This window comes from Pseudophryne corroboree, chromosome 11 (genome assembly GCF_028390025.1).
Source record: "Pseudophryne corroboree isolate aPseCor3 chromosome 11, aPseCor3.hap2, whole genome shotgun sequence".
Taxonomy (NCBI): domain Eukaryota; kingdom Metazoa; phylum Chordata; class Amphibia; order Anura; family Myobatrachidae; genus Pseudophryne; species Pseudophryne corroboree.
The window spans coordinates 97,930,039-97,951,433 of NC_086454.1; the positions used below are offsets into that span (position 1 = coordinate 97,930,039).

The 21,395-nt window shown below is 45.6% G+C and overlaps 1 protein-coding gene across 1 annotated transcript in view; it reads right to left on the reverse strand.

The window, feature by feature from the left end:
• The window catches only part of CSTPP1 (centriolar satellite-associated tubulin polyglutamylase complex regulator 1), a 354,572-nt gene that overhangs the window by 170,929 nt on the left and 162,248 nt on the right, over nucleotides 1-21,395 (reverse strand). The window contains exon 2 of the mRNA XM_063944654.1: nucleotides 10,261-10,363. Coding sequence (XP_063800724.1) covers nucleotides 10,261-10,363 — 103 coding nt within the window. The remainder of the gene's footprint in view (nucleotides 1-10,260; nucleotides 10,364-21,395) is intronic.

A 21,395-nucleotide genomic window follows, 5' to 3' on the forward strand; every position in this document is an offset into this window, starting at 1 on the left:
ACTGATGAATATCACAGTCGATGCTTTTATCCTGCTGCAAACACGCCGACAAACTGGCGACAAACTTAGCCTACGTTACTAGTGTATAATGTGGGGAGGAAACCTGTATAGAGCTTTTAATGTCGGAGCATGCTAGCACTTGTAGTTCTCCAAGAGCCAGCATGCCCTTGCAGACTTGCTGGAACCAATAGTCCATCTGTAAAAATTATCATTAAAATGAAATTATAGATACCTTCGTAGACAAAGCCCCAGGAATACGGAGAAGAGCCATGTTCTGCGTGGAGAGGGAGGATCCCATTTTATGTGGGTGTCCAGTTCCCTAGGGTTTCTAGCCCCGGACTCACCAGTCTATGGCTGGTTGATATCATGGCTGGGGGACTCCACACTGTCCCTGCTTTAGTGTCATCCGGACTAGCTGGGTCAGCCTAGTGCTGGCTAGTTAAAAATAGAAGGTTAGAAGGGGCCCTACGCCATTTATGCCCCTTTATTTTTCACTACCAGCCTAGGTTAAGAGGTCAAGTGTTGGTTATCAATCTAGGAGGTGGGGGAAGGTTGAGGGGCTGCCATGACAGGTCACGTATTTGTGCAGGACCGGCAGTGGAACCAGGGTTTCTATACTTGTAACATACCTCCCAACAGTGTCGGACTGGGGCATGGAGGGCCCACCGGGGGGGGATGCTGTTGTAGGGGCCCATGCTTAAGGGTGTGGCCAGGATCCACTGGGGTGTGGCCAGCCACCACAGAGGTTTGGCTAATCATTACAGAGTACATGTTCTGTGACCCTTGGTAAATATATAATAAAACATATTCTTGTGAAGTATAATGTAACATATGTATAATGCATGATTCAAGTGCACTAGGATAGAGTCTGGAGCCTGATCCCTAAGGAGGAGGGCCCACAGGCAGTGCCCCCCCCCCCCCCCCCCCTCCCCCGGGGGTTTCACCCTGTTCCCCTGTGGGCCAGTCCGAACCTGCCTCCCAACATTTAGAACTTCTGTCTCGGGAAGTTTCTCATTACACTGGGGACTTGCTCAGTGCTCCGGGAGCTGCTGGTCAGTCCCCAGTCTCTCCCAGAACAGTGTGGATGATGTGGACATGCCTCGCCAAAGCACTCTTCCCCCCACCCACTATTTAGGTTAGGGGACACTCTATAAGGTGACAATCCAGCAATTTAATTTTATAAGGCATATTCTATAAATTTCCTCCCAACTGTCTTGCTTATTTCTTTCCTTCGCAATAATTATTATACCCTCAATTATAACATGGCAAAAGACACAATCTCACAGACCAGACAAATATTAACAGATCGACATGATTCTAAATAAAGTATGAAATGCCAGCTGCCGTGTCAGCCCTCTGGCCGTCGACCATACACACACGCAGCGTCAGCGGTTACGGAGAGAGCTAGATATTTCCTAGTCTTCTGCTCTATTGAGTAAATCAGCAGATTTTTATGAAATAAAATAAGTTCTCCTGCACAAAATCTTGTTATATTCCATCTCTACTCATTTATTCGTGGCAGACGGGAGATGGGAAGAATTAGTAACGGATAAAGTGATACATTAGAAAATAACAGTCCATTTTATCATTTCTAATTCTACCCATACACTAACAGTCAAAAGTTTAAACCTAACCAATTTTTCCAGTTATTACTGACATTAATGTAGTTTAACGTCTCAATGCACTCAGGAATTAAAGTATAGAACAAATAAACTATTGAAGATAAAAAAAATATATAATAATAATTGTAGGATCATTTTGTTTAATAACATGTTATCTAAATTTTTGACTCCTCAAAGTAGCCACCTGCAGATATAACCACTGTACATTGTAGAGGTTCCCACAAATGTGCTGCACCTGTGTAGGAGGCTTTGCTTTTCACCCTTCTGCCCAGTTCATCTCAAAGCAGCTCTATGTGTTAAATCTGGAAACGGTGCGGACATTCCATGATTTGAGGCCTACAGTCTTGTCCTTTTCTTTGGAGGTACTGTAGTTCTGGCACAGCCTGAAAGTACAGATGTGTCCTCCTACATCTTTGCTGCAGTCACGTTTAAACGACCCTTCTAGACGCCACTAGTCATAAGCGTGTTTACGAACGCTGGGCGTATTTTCTTCCCCCGAAAATGCGTCTTTTCCTGGAAATATGCACATACAGCCGCAGTCGCACACAGAATATAGAAATTCCACATACCATTTTAATCAGCAGAGTCTGCTTGTGCGTCTTATTTGCATAGCGATGTAAATGCCAGTCATTCTGTGCAAGTCATTGACTCTGGATTCAGAAAAAGAAAACCAGAACATCACAGGGGTTTATTTACAAACTGGTGCTTCCTGGGATGTTTAAGCCCGAAATATAATAGTGCAATGCTTTTCATACCAAAACATGGAGGGTTTGGCTATTAAATTCACTGACGTCATACATTTTGAGATTAAACACGCTGGCACTCAGTATTCACAATGGTACACCCTCCTAGATCTAGAGTCTAGACCCATACACCCTCCTAGATCTAGACTCACATGCCTATGATCCTCCTTTATCACCAACTCTCCTTTCCATCTCCAAGGCAACGGTGGAGTATACTTCCACAGACCACCAGACTAACACCAAGCCTTGTCAACGCCACTTATCAAATTTCCTAACTAATTTGGTATTATATTCCTTAGCTAAGTAGGCAGCCCTGTCTCCTATACCTATAACCCTCCAACCCGCAAAGAATAAAGCATTATTTTCATTAATTTTGTTGTTCAGTTGTCTTCTATATGTGTACACTGTACACATATATATATTTATATATTATACTCCTTAGCGCCTAGGAGTTAATTTACACTTTAACTAAAACAATCTGTGGCAGTTAGATGGGCCGTGGGGTTTTCTAAGTAAAATTTATAACAAAGCCATATGGGTCATTCGGGGATCAGCGCTTCATTAAGTCTAATATGCTCCGGAAATAAACTTTGCCTTCTCTAGAGTAAAAGAAACCTGATAGTGTTGTGCTGAGCAGAACAGCTCATTTAAAGCGTCATGGCATTTTTGCACCTGTAAAAAAGAAAAAGTAAGTGAACTGGAGGGAGCCATTCTGTAGACTAATTGTACACATTCATTCAGCCTCAGTGACTTATATAGAGAGATATATACACTATATACTGATTCTGAGTTGGGTGCAAAGCTAAACAAGCAAATATTAAATTACTTTGCACCAGGACAATGCAAGGGCTGCATTTATATATTTATTGTTTTTGCATGCAGCGTATATACTGGCTGCTATTGCATGTAGTCCACACATGCTTTATGTTTACATTGCAATTTAGACTTTAGTTAGGACATGCCCCTCCCAAATCTAAATCTCTCTGCGCATTTTACATCTGCCCCTTGTGTGTGTGTGTGTGTGGGGGGGGCAGCACAGGGAAGTACTGTACTGCCCAGAGCATTATGAGGACGCTGCTGAGTTGGGTGCAAAGCTAAACAAGCAAATATTAAATTACTTTGCACCAGGACAATGCAAGGGCTGCATTTATATATTTATTGTTTTTGCATGCAGCGTATATACTGGCTGCTATTGCATGTAGTCCACACATGCTTCATGTTTACATTGCAATTCAGACTTTAGTTAGGACATGCCCCTCCCAAATCTAAATCTCTCTGCGCATTTTACATCTGCCCCTTGTGTGTGTGTGTGTGTGGGGAGGGGGGGGGGGGGGGGGGGGGGGGGCAGCACAGGGAAGTACTGTACTGCCCAGAGCATTATGAGGACGCTGCTGAGTTGGGTGCAAAGCTAAACAAGCAAATATTAAATTACTTTGCACCAGGACAATGCAAGGGCTGCATTTATATATTTACTGTTTTTGCATGCAGAGTAAATACTGGCTGCTATTGCATGTAGCCCACACATGCTGGACAGCTTATGTTTACATTGCAACTTAGACTTGAGTTAGGACATGCCCCTCCCAAATCTAAATCTCTCTGCACATTTTACATCTGCCCCTTGTGGGGGGGGGAAGGGGGCAGCACAGGGAAGTACTGTACTGCCTACGAGCAGGTGAAAAACATAAAAACAGCGCTAATAAAGAAACTAAAAAACAGGTGTTTCCTTAAAAAGCATTGTATACGTTTTAATAATACATATAAAATAAAAGAGAAACTCTCATGAATATACACCATAAAATGATGGAGCCTCTAGAACCAGTCTCTGACCCTCGACAATTAGATGTAAATGTACACACCTCTTGATATTAACAATGTCCCTGTGACCGGTCACAATATCAACAGGATCCTCAATTTAGATATGCAGATGAGTCCGATCTTGTAATATATTTACCAGGATTGTAGTGGATTGGCCGGGTATCCCACCTAGCGAAGATTCAGAGGCTATCTCAGATCCAACGCCGATGTTTTTGGTGGTTTTCCCTTTGTTAATTTTCCACGTCCATGGATTAGAAATGTCCAAGATGGTGATAACTGCAATGGTGTCCTGGAGGTGATTTTGAAGTGTCTGGGTCAGGGCTGGTATCCTACGAGCAGGTGTCTAGACTGCAAAGGACCAGGATGCTCCGGATGGCACTACAGCAGCGATCCTGGCTACAGATTGCCGTTCAAGGCACAGTGCTAGCCAGAAGCAAGCAGTGGTGCCGAAAAAGAGGAAGGCCAGTAATTGCCCCCACCTGTATACTTCTCCTCTCTGCCCACTACCGCTGAGACCGTATCTGTGTAGCAGCAAAGCCGCAGTAGCAGATTCAGTATGTAATACCGATGACCAGAATGCCGGCCGTCCGTATACCGTCAATGGCATCCCGGGCAGGGCCGTTGAGTGCCACGACGGGCCCCGGTAAAGGTTTGGGGCGTGGCTAATTAAGTGGGCGTGATTATGCCCTTTAGTTTAAAAATATGTGAACAATAAAATAATTGCAAGGCTGCTTACAAGCGGGAGCCGTTTTAACATAGGGGGGTCCTGTTTTAACACGGGGGCAGGGGGAGGGCACCGGCTACCTACCTTACTTGATCTGAAAGTGGGTCCCTCCTTCCCGGCCAGCACCATCTTCCCAGTGATATTTGGAAAGATGACGCCGGCCACTACAGAGCAAAGACTCTGGCACAGTGCCAGAGTCTTTGCTTTCTATGTGCAGCACCATCTTCTTGGTATCACCGAGAAGATGGCACCGCATTACAGGTATCCAGGGGGAGGGGGTTAGCGGACCCGGCGCCCTTCCAGCAGCCCGGGTAATTTGTACCTGCTCCCCTTGCATTTTGGCACCACTGATCCCGGATGCTGGCAGCGGGGCAAGCGCTAGTAAGCCCCTTGCGGCCACAGGTTATATTCTCCCAATACGCCTGTGGCGCCGGGATTTCGCCGCTGTGTGGGATCCGGGTGTCGGTATTGTGATCACCGGGATCCCGTGCGGCAGGATCTTCACCCCTTCCCGCAGCGGTATATCGGGCAGAGAGAGAGACTAATGTCGAACAGAAGCAGTTTCCTCTATCTCACTGCCCATCGGATGATAAATCGACAATGTTTTGCTCAGCACCATATGGTTTTTTTAAAAAAAGTTTTCCAAACATTTGCTTAAGTTACTATCGACACGGACATCTATTGGCAATGAAGCCGGGCGAGCCACCTTGCATGAAGCGTGGCGATAGAAGCGAGCCCACAAGGGTACACATTTGTACTGATGGTTATCACATAAAAAATATACAAGATTTGGCCTAAAAAAACTTGTGTCGACCATTTCTATGTCGACCTTTATCACTGTTTGTACTTGTTAACCTAATGCATGTTTACCATAAGTTGTTGACCTATTAAATGTCTACCTAGGCATTACAGATCTATTATACCACACCCCTCTGCGACTGTCTTGCTTTACAGATGCGGCCGTAGTGGTAGTGGGCAGAGAGAAGAAGTGTTTACAAATGGGCCCCTGGACCGACTCGCCCCCTCCCCCTTCACCCCAGATCTGCCCCTGTGCCGCCCAGTACCATGGCCTGTCAGAGTGCGGGATGGCCCGGGAAGCAAGAGACATGGGCCCCCAGTACCGTTCATATGCCCCTAGTTATAGCCCAGAGTGCTCTCAACTCAGCCCTATAGCTTCTAATGAATAGATTATTTTATTTATTGCTTTTAGACATTTACATTAAAAAAAATATTCACAAAAATAAACAGTTCCCTGGGCATAGTTAATAGGTAACTCTTTGTCACACCTCGATATCTGCCCCGTAGCTATGGGAGGGTGGGTGGAGTCATCTGTCCACATGGGTAATGGATAGCTACAGGATACATTTGTACTATGCAATATGTCGTGTCAGTCTCATTAACCTCATAATTACTAAGTAGCCATACAACAATCCGAGCGTGAAAATACAAGACTTCTCCTGTCATCTCCATGATTGCTTCTGCCTCAGCGACAGCGAATCAGATTACACAACAGACGGAAATGAAGAATAACTTTTTGAAAAGGAAGCTACATCCTATTTACATGATCTGGATTGTAAATCTTGCACATTTCATATAAACCTCGTTGCCATTTCTGTACAGTAGCAGTTTGCAGTACTGCAGGTAAGGCTCCGTAATTTGCACACAGATCCCAGCAAGTAAAATGCCAGCAACGAAACACTCCTAAAAGACCATTCCCCTGCTGTCGTTACAGAGAGGGTAGGGAGGCGCAATCAGGGGAACAAAGGCCGAACTTCCCAGACAGGGGAAGGCGGGGTTAGCGAGTGCAACAAGCTCCTTGCGGGTTCGGTGGCGACCGGACTCTATGGGTGGGAATAGTCCTTGCTGGTCGGCATGCTGACTGTCGGGATTGTGAGGGGGCAGGATGTAGGGGGAGGTAAAGTGGCCGTCGGTGTCCTGACCGCTGGTCACATAACTTCCTCCTGCTGCAGTAGCAATCCGAGCATCAGATCACTGCGACACCATTGGGTACAAACATCGGTACTTTGCGGCATGGGGAGCAGAATCGACTGGTCCTGAATAAGGGCCCATGAGCATGTAATAGATGGAATGCGGCATGTTATATTGACACCGTCAATGTTTGAATGTTGATATGGACATTATGTAAACATGTCGACATACACATTGTGTGTTCACAGTCGGCATGCCAACATATCGTCTTTTTCCCCACAATTTAACCCCTGACCCTAAATTTAGCACTAAAATGTAGTTAACATTGCGAACATTCTGGTGTCGACATTCTGAAGTCAAAATTATGACTCCAATATGTGCCGGTTATAAGTCAGGGAAAACTAGAAGGATTCCCTATGAAGAATCATGTCGGCAACCTCGTCCTCTAGAACAAGCCTTGGATCAGCGCAGAAGTATCTGGCAGCCCATTCCAAACACATTACTGTCAGTGTTAATGCCGGAGACCTGCCCAAAGTTTGGAAAAGAGCAGCTATGTCAGTTCCCTCCCAAGTTCATCAGCATAATATAACAAAAGGCGCTTTTTCTTGGTGCAATGTATAAACTACAGATCAGTAAATGTTTCCAATACCCCCAAGGTGAATGCACGTAAGCGGGAACATCAAACAAGTGACCTGGAATCCTGCCGTCACAGACATGGGCTCTGGAGAGCAGGGGGGCGGAGGGAAGGCCTTGGAGGGATAAGGGAGCTTGGCTAAGACACTGAGCAGAGAGATGAGAAAGGGGATACAGAAGCCAATAGTAAGTCACCAAGCTGCCAAACGATGAGACAGAACATGAAGAACATATTACAGTAGACACAAGAACAGATTAAACAGACAAAGACAGATATATTCACTTTTGAGAGGGAATCATCAATGAGTAGGACTTACCAGATATTATTAAGAAGAAGACACAGTGACTTATACCCCTTTTCCACTAGCTCTAAAAACACGGGTAAATGCGCGGGGGCGCGCATTTACCAGTGTTTTTTCCTAGTGGAAACGACTCCCCCTGCAAATTCCCGGATCAAGTGATCCGGGAATCCTACCCGGGTAGCTTGCCGGGTTGAACACGTGTTCAACTCGGTAAGCTGTGTAGTGTAGACGGAAGTCGTGTCGATGCGACACGGCTCCCGTTCACACTGTATGGAAGGGCGGCGCTGGGAGATCAGGTGATCTCCCAGCGCCGCCCGTGCTGCACCACTAACTGCGTCACCAACCTGGCAACATGCCGGGTTGGTGAGCGCAGTGGGAAAGGGGGCTGAGCACGGGCCGCGCCGGGTAGCTCCCATGTCAGGCTCCCGGCTGTGACCTGTGCTCAGTAGGTGGAAAAGGGGTTCACTACGGCTGGCCGGCGGTCGGGCTCCCGGCGACCAGCATACCGGCGCCGGGAGGCCGACCGCCGGCTTACCGACAGTGTGGTGAGCGCAAATGAGCCCCTTGTGGGCTCGCTGCGCTCGCCACGCTACGCGCGCCACACTATTTTGTTCTCCCTCTATGGGGGTCGTGGACCCCCACGAGGGAAAATAAGTGTCGGTATGCCGGCTGTCGGGATCCCGGCGCCGGTATACTGAGCGCCGGGAGCCCGACCGCCGGCATACAGAAGACCACCCGTGGAAAAGGGGTATTACAGTACAAAACAATGTAGGACAATTACATGGTATATAAACATTTCTGCATTACTGCATAAGGATGAGAGATGGATGGGTTGGATGAAGTTGTAGGTCTAGAGAGCCTGTTTAAAGTTTTGTAGAGAGGTAGAGAGTCGGAGAGGGAGAGAATTCCAGAGATAGGGAGCAGCACATACAAAATCTTGGAGAGAGGGGTATTCAGTTGGCAGGAAAGTCGGTGGAGCGAAGAGGGCGGACAGGAGTGTGAAGGGAGATTAGGTCAGGGATGTAAATGTGAGCGGAATGGGTGAGGGCCTTGTTATTGAATTATGGAATCATTATTATCATCCTAACTTGCAAATCAGGATATTGTGGACATTAACCAAGTTTTATTTGACTATATCTAAGGGGGAGTGGGCACATTGGAGTAGTGTTTTTAACTGTCAGACTCAGGAAAAGAGTTACGATGTCCCAGCAACATAGGTCTGTATTCCAGGACTTTGTATCAAAACACTAAGGGCAGGGCCGGTTCTGGGGCTCTGTGCGCCCCGGGCGGCAATAGGGGGCGTGGCTTCGTACAGGGGGCGTGGTCATTTACGCCCCCTGTACAGACTGAAATGATGTGCGCGATAGCGTCTAGTTTCCCTTCGTGGAGAGGACCTTTGCTGTGCGGTGCGCGATGACGTCATCGCGCACCGCACAGTAAAGGACCTCTCCACGAAGGGAAACTAGACGCGTACGCGTCTAGTTTCCCTTCACAGCGGCCAGCGGCAGCGGGCAGCGGGGGGCACAGCAGCAGCGGATCTTGCCCTGGTGCGGCGCCCTCCGGAAGGCGGCGCCCCGGGCAAAAGTACTGCTTGCCCGTGGCAAGATCCGCTACTAACTAAGGGCCTAATTCAGACCTGATCACTGCTGTGCGTTTTCGCAGCAGGTCTGAACTGCGCAGGCGCATGCCAGACAGCCGATGGCCATCTCAGCCTAGCGATCGCCTCTGCCTGACTGACAGGCAGAGGTATTCTCTGGGCGGGAGGGGGCGGGCCGGCAACATTTGGCCGCCCGTTTTGGGGGCGCAGTCCGGGCAACGCAGATGTGCCCGGACCATGTGGTCGGCGTGCCGCGGCAGCTGCGTGGACCCGGACAGCGACGGTTAGCTCCCTGCCAGCACGCAGGAGCTGCGCTGGTATGGAGCTACTCTTTTTTCTTTTTTCAGGTACAAAAGCAACGGACTGGCCCTGTGCTGCACGCTCCCCCCCCCCATGTCTGAGTAACTGATCGTAGCTGTGCTAAATTTTGCACGGCTACAATCAGGTCTGAATTAGGCCCTATGAGTAGCCCCTTATCCAGGGCAGTAGCCCCTTACCCAGGGCAGTCAGCCTCCCATGGGACAAATGTAACCACTGTGTATGACTGCAGCACCATCTTCCTCCACAGCACAACACACAGGTGACAGCTGGACAGGTAGCAGCTAGCACAGTACACTGGGCTAGCGTAAGGAAGAGATAGGTAGCTACGACAGTCTCCTGCAGCTACAAGCTATTAACTGCAGGTCAGTAATGTCAGCATACCATTGTCCCGTACATTTTACCCAGGGTTCATGCATTACAATTGTATACTGTATATTTTGTATTTAATTCAAATTTAACTTTTCCAAAATTGTGTGGTCTAGAACAGTGCATTGTAGATCCCCAAGTAATGAAAAGTTATACGTATTTCATACGTCTTCTGCAATAAAAAAGCAATACAAGTGGTAATACTCACTACTCAGAGAAAAACTTGCCAATGTTTCCAGGCTCCACCACGTCTTTGTGCTCTAGAAGCTGAGCGAGAGCGTCTTCCATGTAGGTCAGGACATGTCTCTGAGCTGCAGAATAGAAGAGATCTCATCATTAGCCTTACATACCACTATCTGAAGTACCCGGGTTTCAAATTTCCAGTTATTAAGTTATTAAAGAGTTGGGTGTAAATGTGCTTGGTGAGCGACATCGCCTAGGGTGTCCCTCTCCCGAGCCAGGACGCCCAATGGTGGGCATACACACTGATATCGCTATCGATATCGAGCAGTGATGTCATGCCGCAGCCGGCCGGAGCATGCAGATTTGGACAATGGGGGTCATTCCGAGTTGATCGCACGCTAGGTGTTTTTAGCAGCCGTGCAAACGCATAGTCGCCGCCCACGGGGGAGTGTATTTTCGATTTGCAAGTGTGCGAACGCCTGTGCAGCCGAGCTCAACAAAAACATTTTGTGCAGTTTCAGAGTAGGTCTGAACTTACTCAGCCCTTGCGTTCACTTCAGTCTTTTTGGTGCCAGAATTGACGTCACACACCCGCCTTCCAAACGCCCGGACACGCCTACGTTTTCCCTACCACTCCCTGAAAACGGTCAGATGCCACGCATAAATGCCCTCTTTCTGTCAATCTCCTTGCGATCGGCTGTGTGAATGGATTCTTCGTTAAATCAATAGCTAAGCAACGATCCGCAATGTACCCGTACGATGCGCGTGCGCATTGCGGTGCACACGCATGCGCAGTAGAGACCTGATTGCAGCGCAGCGAAAATCGGCAGCATGCGATCAACTCAGAATGACCCCCCCATGATTCCAAATTGAGCTGCACGCACGGCCGAAACAGAGGGTCACTAATGATCTGCTGGGCTGCGCATCGCTCGTCATTGACAGCGTACACACTAGTCGATATAGTAAACGATGTCGCTCAGGAAGGGTCAAACTGAGCGACGTAGTTTACTTTATCGACTAGTGTGTATGGGACTTTACTGTTAACATATTACAAACAATTAGTAGCTTAGCAGCTCTTCCCCAACACACCCATGAGGTGGCTGCCCAGGGTCGTTTTTGTTTTTGGGGTGTCGCCAGTAGCCCTGATCTCCAGCTTTTCTTTCTGTTCAGTTTTATAATCACTTTTCCATTGCGATGGATTTAAAGTTTTCCTTCTGTTATCAATGTTGTTATTCCCAGGATTTTGGGTACATCGCATTTTTGCCTTCCCACCTCCATTTCTGTCAGTTATTTTACTTCATTGATTTGGGAAGGCCCAGAACAGGCTCCCCAGGTCAAAGTTCTGCCAAGTGTACACCAGCAGGAGGTCTGACCGGGACCCGAGCCCCCCTTCAACCTGGCCAGGATCCAATTGGACCACCTCGCTTTGGAGGGGGGGGGGTCTCCTTTATATGCAATAAGAATATGGAGACATATTGTATGCCTTTGGTTCTTGTTAAGATTAAAGGAAATGGCCAACCGGGTTGTGGTATATGTCAACATTCATTGTAACTACACCATAATGTCGGCATTGTCTGAATGTCAACTGACATTTTGGCTTAAACTAACACTAACTGCAACCTAAACCTAATTGCATATCTTGACTTTGCGATGGTCGTCATTTACAATCTCGACATTGTGAATTTGTCATCGCTCTGGTGTCAACATTTTTACTGTTGACATCCTGACTGGAATCCATCCAATTACTGATGTCCTACACCCCTAGGTAGTGCTCCCCTTTGGTGGAACAGGAAGTGTGGTGCCCCTGCCATTAATGTTTGTGTAACCCTATACTGCTTTCAGCCTAGCTGAGAGCGCATTCAGCCTTATGGCTAGCCACAAAACTGAAGCACGTGGGTACTATGAAAATCTATTCCCCATACACAAGAATGGCAGCTCCAGTTTTTGCACATTTGAATTGGAGGGTTTGTCCTACGCTTCTTGTGCAACAGTATCCCAGGTCCCAACAAAATCCTCATTTTCACAGCTTTTTGGTGCCACTTTGGCACCTAAATGCTGGAGTGTGTTGCAAAAGCAAATGAAGATAACAGGCAATACTGGGTTTTGCGCTGCATTGTAAATGGTCCACGCTGGAATGTGAGCATAGGAGATGTGTTCCACTCATCATACAGTGACAAGGGTATCCAGTCTATAGATCTACACCAAAAAGGTCTACAGTCAATAGGTCGACCATTAATGGTCTACATGTACAAGTCGACAGGGTCAAACGGTCGACACTCCCCCCTTCCCCATTCCCCCCCCCCCCCCCCCAACTTTTTCATACTTTACCATCCGTGTGGACTACGATTGGGAATAGTAACCTTGCCCGAAGCTGCGAGGGGACGCGGCACACCAATGGGGCTTGTTTGTGGCAGAAAAGTGACAATACACCCCCAAAAAAATTAAAAATTGTGTCTACCTTTTTATGTTGACCATTTCCGTGTCGACCTTTTTACTGTCTACCTATTCCTTGTTGACCTAATGCATGTAGATCATTAGTGTTCAACCTATTGATTGTAGACCTTTTTGTTGTAGATCTAATAATCCACACCCGTGACAAGAGCATGAACCAAGTAACACTGATCAATATGGACGGGAAGCGGTGAAGATCCCGCTGCATGGGATCCCGGGCGATCACAATGCCGACGCCGGGATCCCGCACAGCGCTACAATGCAAACGCCGACATCCTGGCGCCACAGGCTTTTCTCCCTCTATGGGTGTCCACGACACCCATAGAGGGAGAATACAACCTGTGTAGAGCGCAGATACCTTGATTGTGTAATAAAAACTCACTCATTTCCTAATTACTGGCTTATCACTAAATACTTTTTATCTAGTGGTATTATATATACAAATTATGTTTTTATATGCATGCTGTATATTGCACATACATGCATACAGATATACTACTGGCGTTCATCTGATTCATTGTAAAGTAAATATTATGTGAAGTAACTGAATCTGGTTCAAAATTATTATTTTTTTGTCATTCCACAAAATTTGAGTTTTTTTTATTAAAGGGTTTAATCCCCATCATTCAGCCACTGCCCTTCTTCTCTGCCTCCCAGCAATTCATGCCACCTGTACCAAGAGGCAAAGCTACTATCACTGGCTGAATTACGTGACCTACATATTTTCCTGACCTCTATCCCCTTCCTCCTCTGTTATGAGTTACAGAGGTGAGCCAATTCCCTCACAGCCAACTGCGCTACTAAATCACATCAAATGAAGTACTGAAGTAGAAAAAGAATTAAATTATATATATATATATATATATATATATATATAGTCCAAGAATAGGCACTCTCCAATATTCAATATGCTTAAGGTATATTTAATCCAATACTCACAGAGAAAAATTGCAAAGCATACATAGATGCGTGGCAGGCAGGTCAGCAAACTTTCGGTCCGACAGGACCTTTGTCAAGCATTTCAACATTTCTATGCCCATAACAAACAAACAAACAGTAAGCAGAGCTAATTGCAGCGGAAGTACATACCTGTCACCGGCTACTCCTTATATACCCTTGTGCCGTCCATATTACCTCGATCCCGGCGTGCGTTCCAGCAATCTCGTGGAACGCAACCGGAAGTGCCCGATATTTCCGGTTCCGGTCATACGCTATGAGCGTGTCAGCGCTGGTGTATGACCGGAACCGGAAATATCGGGCACTTACGGTTGCGTTCCATGAGATTGCTGGAACGCACGCCGGGATCGAGGTAATATGGACGGTACAAGGGTATATAAGGAGTAGCCGGTGACAGGTATGTACTTCCGCTGCGATTAGCTCTGCTTACTGTTTGTTTGTTATGGGCATAGAAATGTTGAAATGCTTGACAAAGGTCCTGTCGGACCGAAACGTTGCTGACCTGCCTGCCACGCATCTATGTATGCTTTGCAATTTTTCTCTGTGAGTATTGGATTAAATATACCTTAAGCATATTGAATATTGGAGAGTGCCTATTCTTGGACTATATAACAAAGATCACTCAGGACTTTGGGGATTTTTTGTGTAGTGCACCCCGCAGATGTTCTTCATGATGAGAGTGCTGGACTGTTCTCTAGTATATATATATATATATATATATATATATATATATATACATATTATACATACATACATACATACATACATACATACATACATATAGGTTGAGTATCCCATATCCAAATATTCCGAAATACAGAATATTCCGAAATACAGACTTTTTTGAGTGAGAGTGAAATAGTGAAACCTTTGTTTTTTGATGGCTCAATGTACACAAACTTTGTTTAATACACATAGTTATAAAAAATATTGGCTAAAATTACATTCAGGCTGTGGGTATAAGGTGTATATGAAACATAAATGCATTCTGTGCTTAGATTTAGGTCCCATCACCATGATATCTCATTATAGTATGCAATTATTCCAAAACACGGAAAAATCCGATATCCAAAATACTTCTGGTCCCAAGCATTTTGGATAAGGGATACTCAACCGTGTATATATATATATATATATATATATATATATATATATACATACATACACACACACACACGTACACACACACACTAAAAGCTTTGTGTTCTTTAAGTCTTCAATGATCAGGTAAAAACCCTATAAAATTTCCATCTGTTATTAATTTGTGCATGTAAATTAATATTTTCCCCAGGTGGTGAAAAAAAATGAAACATTGATGATTTACCTACCAATGGCCATCTATCTCCTCTTATCACCTCTCAATTTCTCCATCTATACATTTTCCAATGCTAGAGCTCTACATATCTTAACCACTTGCCTGGCATGGTGGCATCAGATGCGACCATGCCTGCAAGTGCTCTATCTGATCTGGTCGCACAGGATGCGACTAGTCAGAAAGAGAGTGTTAGCAGCGGCAGGGAAGAGAAACTTCTCTCCGCTGCTGCTGTCAGAGGGACCGGAAGGTCCCTCGGCCTCCCTGCACTCTCCCCGTGTCTGCCGTGCTGCTGATCACTGCTGATAGGTCAGCACGGCAGGATCTGTCCCCTCCAGCGGCTGCAGACAATGGCAGCCGCTGGGGAGTGTAAATAAACCCTCCCTAGCTGCCCCCAGACCCCCCCTGCATACCTCAAGGCTATCTCGGCTTTCAAAATGATAGCCGCGATGGTCGCAATGTTCCCAATGTTCCGATGGTCACGATGTTCCTGATCGATGTTTCGATGTTTGGGGGTTCATACAAAAATTAAAAAAAAAATTTTTTTTTCCTTTTTTTTAACTAAAATCATTTCGGATAGGGTTAAATTCATGTTCTTCACCTAATTCACTCATTAAAAAAAAAATGACAATTTCGGAGCGTTTTTTTGCGAAATAAATAGTCAGTTAAGTGGTTAAGGGCCCTACACATTGAGCGTTCCGCCGCCGAGCTGCCCGACGACGGATACGGCCGACGGGCGACACAGTGGCGGGGGGGGGCAGTGACGGAGGGAGTGAAACTCCCCCCGTCACCCGGCTCCATAGAAGTGCAGGCAAATATGGACGAGAACGTCCATATTGGCATTCATGCACAGGCGACGGGGAACCAGCGATAAACGAGTGCGGGGCCGCGTATTGTTCATCGCTGGTGCCTCCACACTCAAAGATATGAACTGTATCTCGTTCATTAATGATCGAGATCATTCATATCTTTGAGTATTATCGCCCAGTGTGTAGGGCCTATAACAGTTCTTAGCATCTTCCCTGCTTCCAGAGTTACCATCATCCCTGTGGCGAGATATAGGGCTAACATAGACTTAATTTACAGCTGAAATAGTCGAGTATATCGTAGGTAATCTAAAAACTGCGTTTGTGAGTTTAATGAATGAGAATAGTTATTAAATGGTCATTATAGCATCTAGTTTGCTCTTAGCCTTTATTTTACATTAGCACAATGGAGTGAATGCCTTAGTTCCTAATGAAGAGACTGGCTGCTTTATAATGAAAACTGCTTAGATCTTAACTGTCCCAATTTCCATGGCAGAGTCCTTATGAGAAGAGATATCTACAGTCAAGCAAGCTACTCTCTCACCAGAAAATGATGAAAATTAAGCCCACTCCACTATTGACCCCTTCCTTATGTATTAAACACCCCCTACCACCCTGAAAGTCATATACTGGGGCCCCTTCATTCAGCCCAGTGCCTCCTTGTACAGTTTAGTGTTCTCCCTTCCACCCTATCTGTGCAGTAAAGGAATAATTAGCAGAAATTACTGCTCCAAGTCCTACATGCTGAGCTGAATATAGAACACCCCCTACCGCCCGCGGGACATCAAAGCTGCTGCTGATAGCACCCCCACCCATGGAGGATGGGTAGGGGCCCCAGTGTATTGCTGTGCCCAGGGGCCCACACTGCTGTTAAGACGGCCCTGCCAATACAGTCACTGTAATCCCCCAAACACCCGCTCCCTCTGTGGTAGTGGTTGCTTAGGGCCCAGCGAACGGCTACCTTACAAATGACTGCCTTGCCCGGGTTTCAGTCCTGATACAGAGTTGTGTCTAATATTCACCTTCTGTGTATGAGCATGCATTTGTGCATCAGTGTGTTCAGTTGCTTGCATTTTAAAATACGCACATCATTATAGTGTAACAATACGTCCAGAGAACAAATGTGTTAGTAATCGTCATATACACTTAAACATACGCATGCCACAACTATACACCTCCTATAAAGATTATTGTGACCCAAATAGGACATCTCAAAGGGGTGTGGCTTGCTGGCATCCAAATACCTTACTGTAATGCAGAGTTTCCGAAAACGCTGCCATTACATTACAGGTTTTAAGGATCTCCATGCTTTAGCACAGGTGAATTAATTAGTACTTCAGTCAATTTGATTTAAGCTTCTGGACTCAAGCATGGTCATCCTTAAAACCTGGGCTGTAATGGTGGATTCTGGGAAACTCTGCTGCAGTGCATTTCTGTGCAACTCCCAATGAGACCCATCGTATTAGTGTGTAGCATAAACGCTACATAGCACCCACATCTATGACTAATGTGGCGTAGCTCATGTAATTATACCGGCGCCATGCAGAACTGCCTGATCACAAGAACACGGTGACTCCACACAAAGCACTTTTCCACAGTATCAATTTAATCTGATCAGATATTGATAACATAATGACAAACATCTTACCATACTACTGAGATCTTTCTGAGATACAGAATTAATCTGAATTATTCATAAGCGCAGAACACAATGAACAGCAGGCAGTGGCAGAGCAGCATGGGAAACAGATTGTCTGCTATCAGAGAGATTGTGGGTGTTAATTACATCCCACTCACAGTAACAGGACTGCTTTAGGGTTGCACCCACTCTGTGGAATGTCCTTCCTACAAAATGATTTTCCTCCAGCCCCCAAAGCTTCATGTGTTCCCTGAAAACTCACCTCTTCAGGCAGTTTATCAAATCCCTGAAACAACCAATTAATGCCCTTCTACAAAATTCATGCAAAATTATTATGTGCCCTCTTTGCATACTGAAATAGCCCTATAACCCCAGACCAACATGGCTGTGCAGCTGTACCATACTGCCCACTTAGGGCCACTGAGAAATCAACAGAGCACAAGTACTGTAGGGGGGGTGGCCAGATTATAACCACCAGTATTGAATGTGTCAAACTTAACCCATTCAATTAGTGCCATTTTTTTCAACCAGTCAAAAAAAATGCACTTTTGGCCTCTTTTTAGGTCGAATTTACACTAGACCTATTCAATGCCTGTGCCGTCTTTTTGACTGGTCGAAAATTCCAGCACGGGCGAAAACCACGTGGATCAGTGACTTCGCCGCCAATACACACATTTTGTCAAATTGTTTTAGGTCCGTTTTTGCCCATGCCGATTCGATGAAAAACAAAAACGCAAAGGCACAGGTGAAAATGGATCAAAAAACGGGCGAAAACGCCCACTATTGAATACACATAGGTCGAAAATTCGGCACTAATTGAATATCCCAATAAGAATCACTTGTAGATACATAAAGATGTGCCTGTTTGCTGATGTGCATACGCAGTCTGTTAATTTATTTATTTATTAAACGTTTCTTATATAGCGCAGCATATTCCGTTGCGCTTTACAATTAGAACAACAGTTATAGAACAAAAATGGGCAAAGACAGACAGGCATAGAGGTAGGAAGGCCCTGCTCGCAAGCTTACAACCTATAGGATTATTTTTTTATTATTAAAATCCTTTATTTATATGGCGTCACAAGGGTTTCGCAGCACCCAATTACAGAGTACATAGGCACATAATCAAACTAGGAAAACAGTGACTTACAGTTGAAGATAATATTGGACAAGTACAGGGTAACTAAGCATAACTACATCAGTAGACGACACTGAGATAAGTATCAAGGTGGCCGAGAACTGCAGGATTTGGGCAGTTGAGGATTATTAAAGTAAGAAAAGGATAAGCACATGCGGGAAGAGGGCCCTACTCGTGAGAGCTTACATTCTATTAATAAAACAAAACACGCGTAGAGGAGGCCACATTTGGTCTTGGGTGCAGTTTGGGCACAATTTGGGCTTTTAGGGGGATATTCATTTGTTTGAAAAGTCGGTTGGGTGTCTGTTTTTTTCCTGTCTATTAGATAAGAACAACAGACACCCAACTGACTTTTCAAACAATTGAATACCCCCTTAGTGTCTTATGGTAATTGGTCATTTATAATGAGGTATAACATAATGGGGGAATGTAATAGCCAGCGAGTAGAAGGAAGTGCAAGACTTTGGGCCAGATGTAATAGCGGCAAAGTTTGCCGGAGATTTGGGATGCCAGCCGTATATAATAAGGAAACATGTCTTATGTGTGCAAATATATTCCAGTAGTGTTTGTTTAAAATAGATGGGCAGATTTAACAACTACTGATATTCTTGTTACCACGTGTTATGAATGATTAATAGTGCACCAGCCAATCAGCTCCCAACTGTAATTTGTTTGAAAATGACAGTTAGGAGCTGATTGAGGGTCGCCATGTCACATTCATAACGAGTGATAACGAGTCATAACGAGTGATCACTTATTGTTAAATCTGCCCCGTAATATTTTGTAACTTTATAATTACTAATAAATAGACGACTTGCTAGGTTCAAATAGGGGCAGATGTATTAAGCCTGGAGAAGTGATAAAGCGGTGATAAGTGCAAGGAGATAACGCACCAGCCAATCAGCTCCTAACTGTCATTTTTCAAATCCGTAATGATTGGCTGGTGCGTTATCACCCTGCGCTTATCACTTCTTTATCCCTTCTCCAGGTTAATACTTCTACCCCATAGTGCAGAGGTTCCCAAACTGTGTGCCGTGGCTCCCTGGGGTGCCTGGGAACACTTGCAGGGGTGCCCTGGGTTGGTGGTTCAGGACCAATTCAAATTATTCATGGTCAATATAATAGGCAAAACCAGTGCTGGTGGCTGCCAGTCATAAAATATGTGGCCAAACAGAAGCAAATCTTGTCCCTCACCACACAACTGACCCTAAGGATGACATATAAACACAATCTACTTAATGTAATATTTCTTTCTAAATTTCTCAATAAGAAATTTTTGGCCTAGAGGTGCCGTGAAAAAAATTCTGATATTCTAGGGCGCTGTGATTCAAAAAAGTTTGGAAACCACTGCCATAGTGTGAAATCAAGCAATGCACAGTGAGGGTCAGACTACTCTATAACAGCTCCGTCCGGGTTTCACACTGAAAGCATCTCGTGTACAGATTACTCTCTAAAGTTCTTTGTCCAGCAAGCTGCATGCCCCCAAACACAGAGTGATACTACACCTTCTTTTAGAGACAGGTCATTATCTGGAAATGAGTTTGTTGGGTCGACCCTATTTAGGTCGACACTATTAGTCGAAGGCAGTAGATCAACACCTGGAAAAAGTCGACATGACTTGGTGTCGTTTTGTTCGTAAAGAGACCGAGAACCCCAATTAGTGCACTGTGTCCCCTGTAAGTATAAAAAAGTTTTTAAAAAAAATGGTGAAAAACCCATGTCGACCTAATGCACATATTGACATAATGCATGCCGACCGAATGACTGTTGACCTAAGGACGGCATCCCCATTATCGGCATCACAACGTCCAGTATTTCATACCGAACTCGGAATTACAGACTAAATTTTCCACTCCCAATCATTACAGCAACAATGCTCCCGTGCTTGGGACCCTTCAACTCAAGTTAGGCTGGGTACACACTTGCCGATATCGCCCGAACCGGCGGATTAGACGATATATGATATATACCGCCAAAGTGTGTATACCCTATATCATTATCGATGTGCGTTTCCGCGGGTAGTTAACGAGGTACAATGGACCTAATTCAGAGTTGATAGCAGCAGCAAATTTGTTAGCAGTTGGGGAAACTCATGTGCACTGCAGGGGGGGGGGGGGGGCTGCTTTATTTTTGCACTGCAATTTAGATTTCAGTGTGAACACACCCCACCCAAATCTAATGGGCCCTACAAACATGCCGATCCGCCGCCGAGCTGCCCGACGCCGGATACGGCTGACGAGCGACCCGGCGGCGGGGGGGCAGTGACGGGGGGAGTGAAGTTTCTTCACTCCCCCCGTCACGCGGCTCCATTGAAGTGCAGGCAAATATGGACGAGATCGTCCATATTGGCCTGCATGCACAGCCGACGGGGGACCAGCGATGAACGAGTGCGGGGCCACGCATCGTTCATCGCTGGAGCCTCCACACTGAAAGATATGAACGAGTTCTCGTTCATTTATGAACGAGATCGTTCATATCTTTCAAAAAAATCGGCATGTGTGTAGGGCCTATAACTCTCTCTGCACATGTTATATCTGCCCCCCTGCAGTGCACATGGGTTTGCCCAACTGCTATCAACTCTAAATTAGGTCCATTGTACCTCGTTAACTACCCGCGGAAACGCGCATCGATAACGATATAGGGTATACACACTTTGGCGATGTATATGATATATCGGGGGTAATTCCAAGTTGATCGCAGCAGGAAATTTTTTAGCAGTTGGGCAAAACCAGGTGCAATGCAGGGGGGGCAGATATAACATTTGCAGAGAGAGTTAGATTTGGGTGGGATATTTTGTTTCTGTGCAGGGTAAATACTGGCTGCTTTATTTTTACACTGCAATTTGGATTGCAGATTG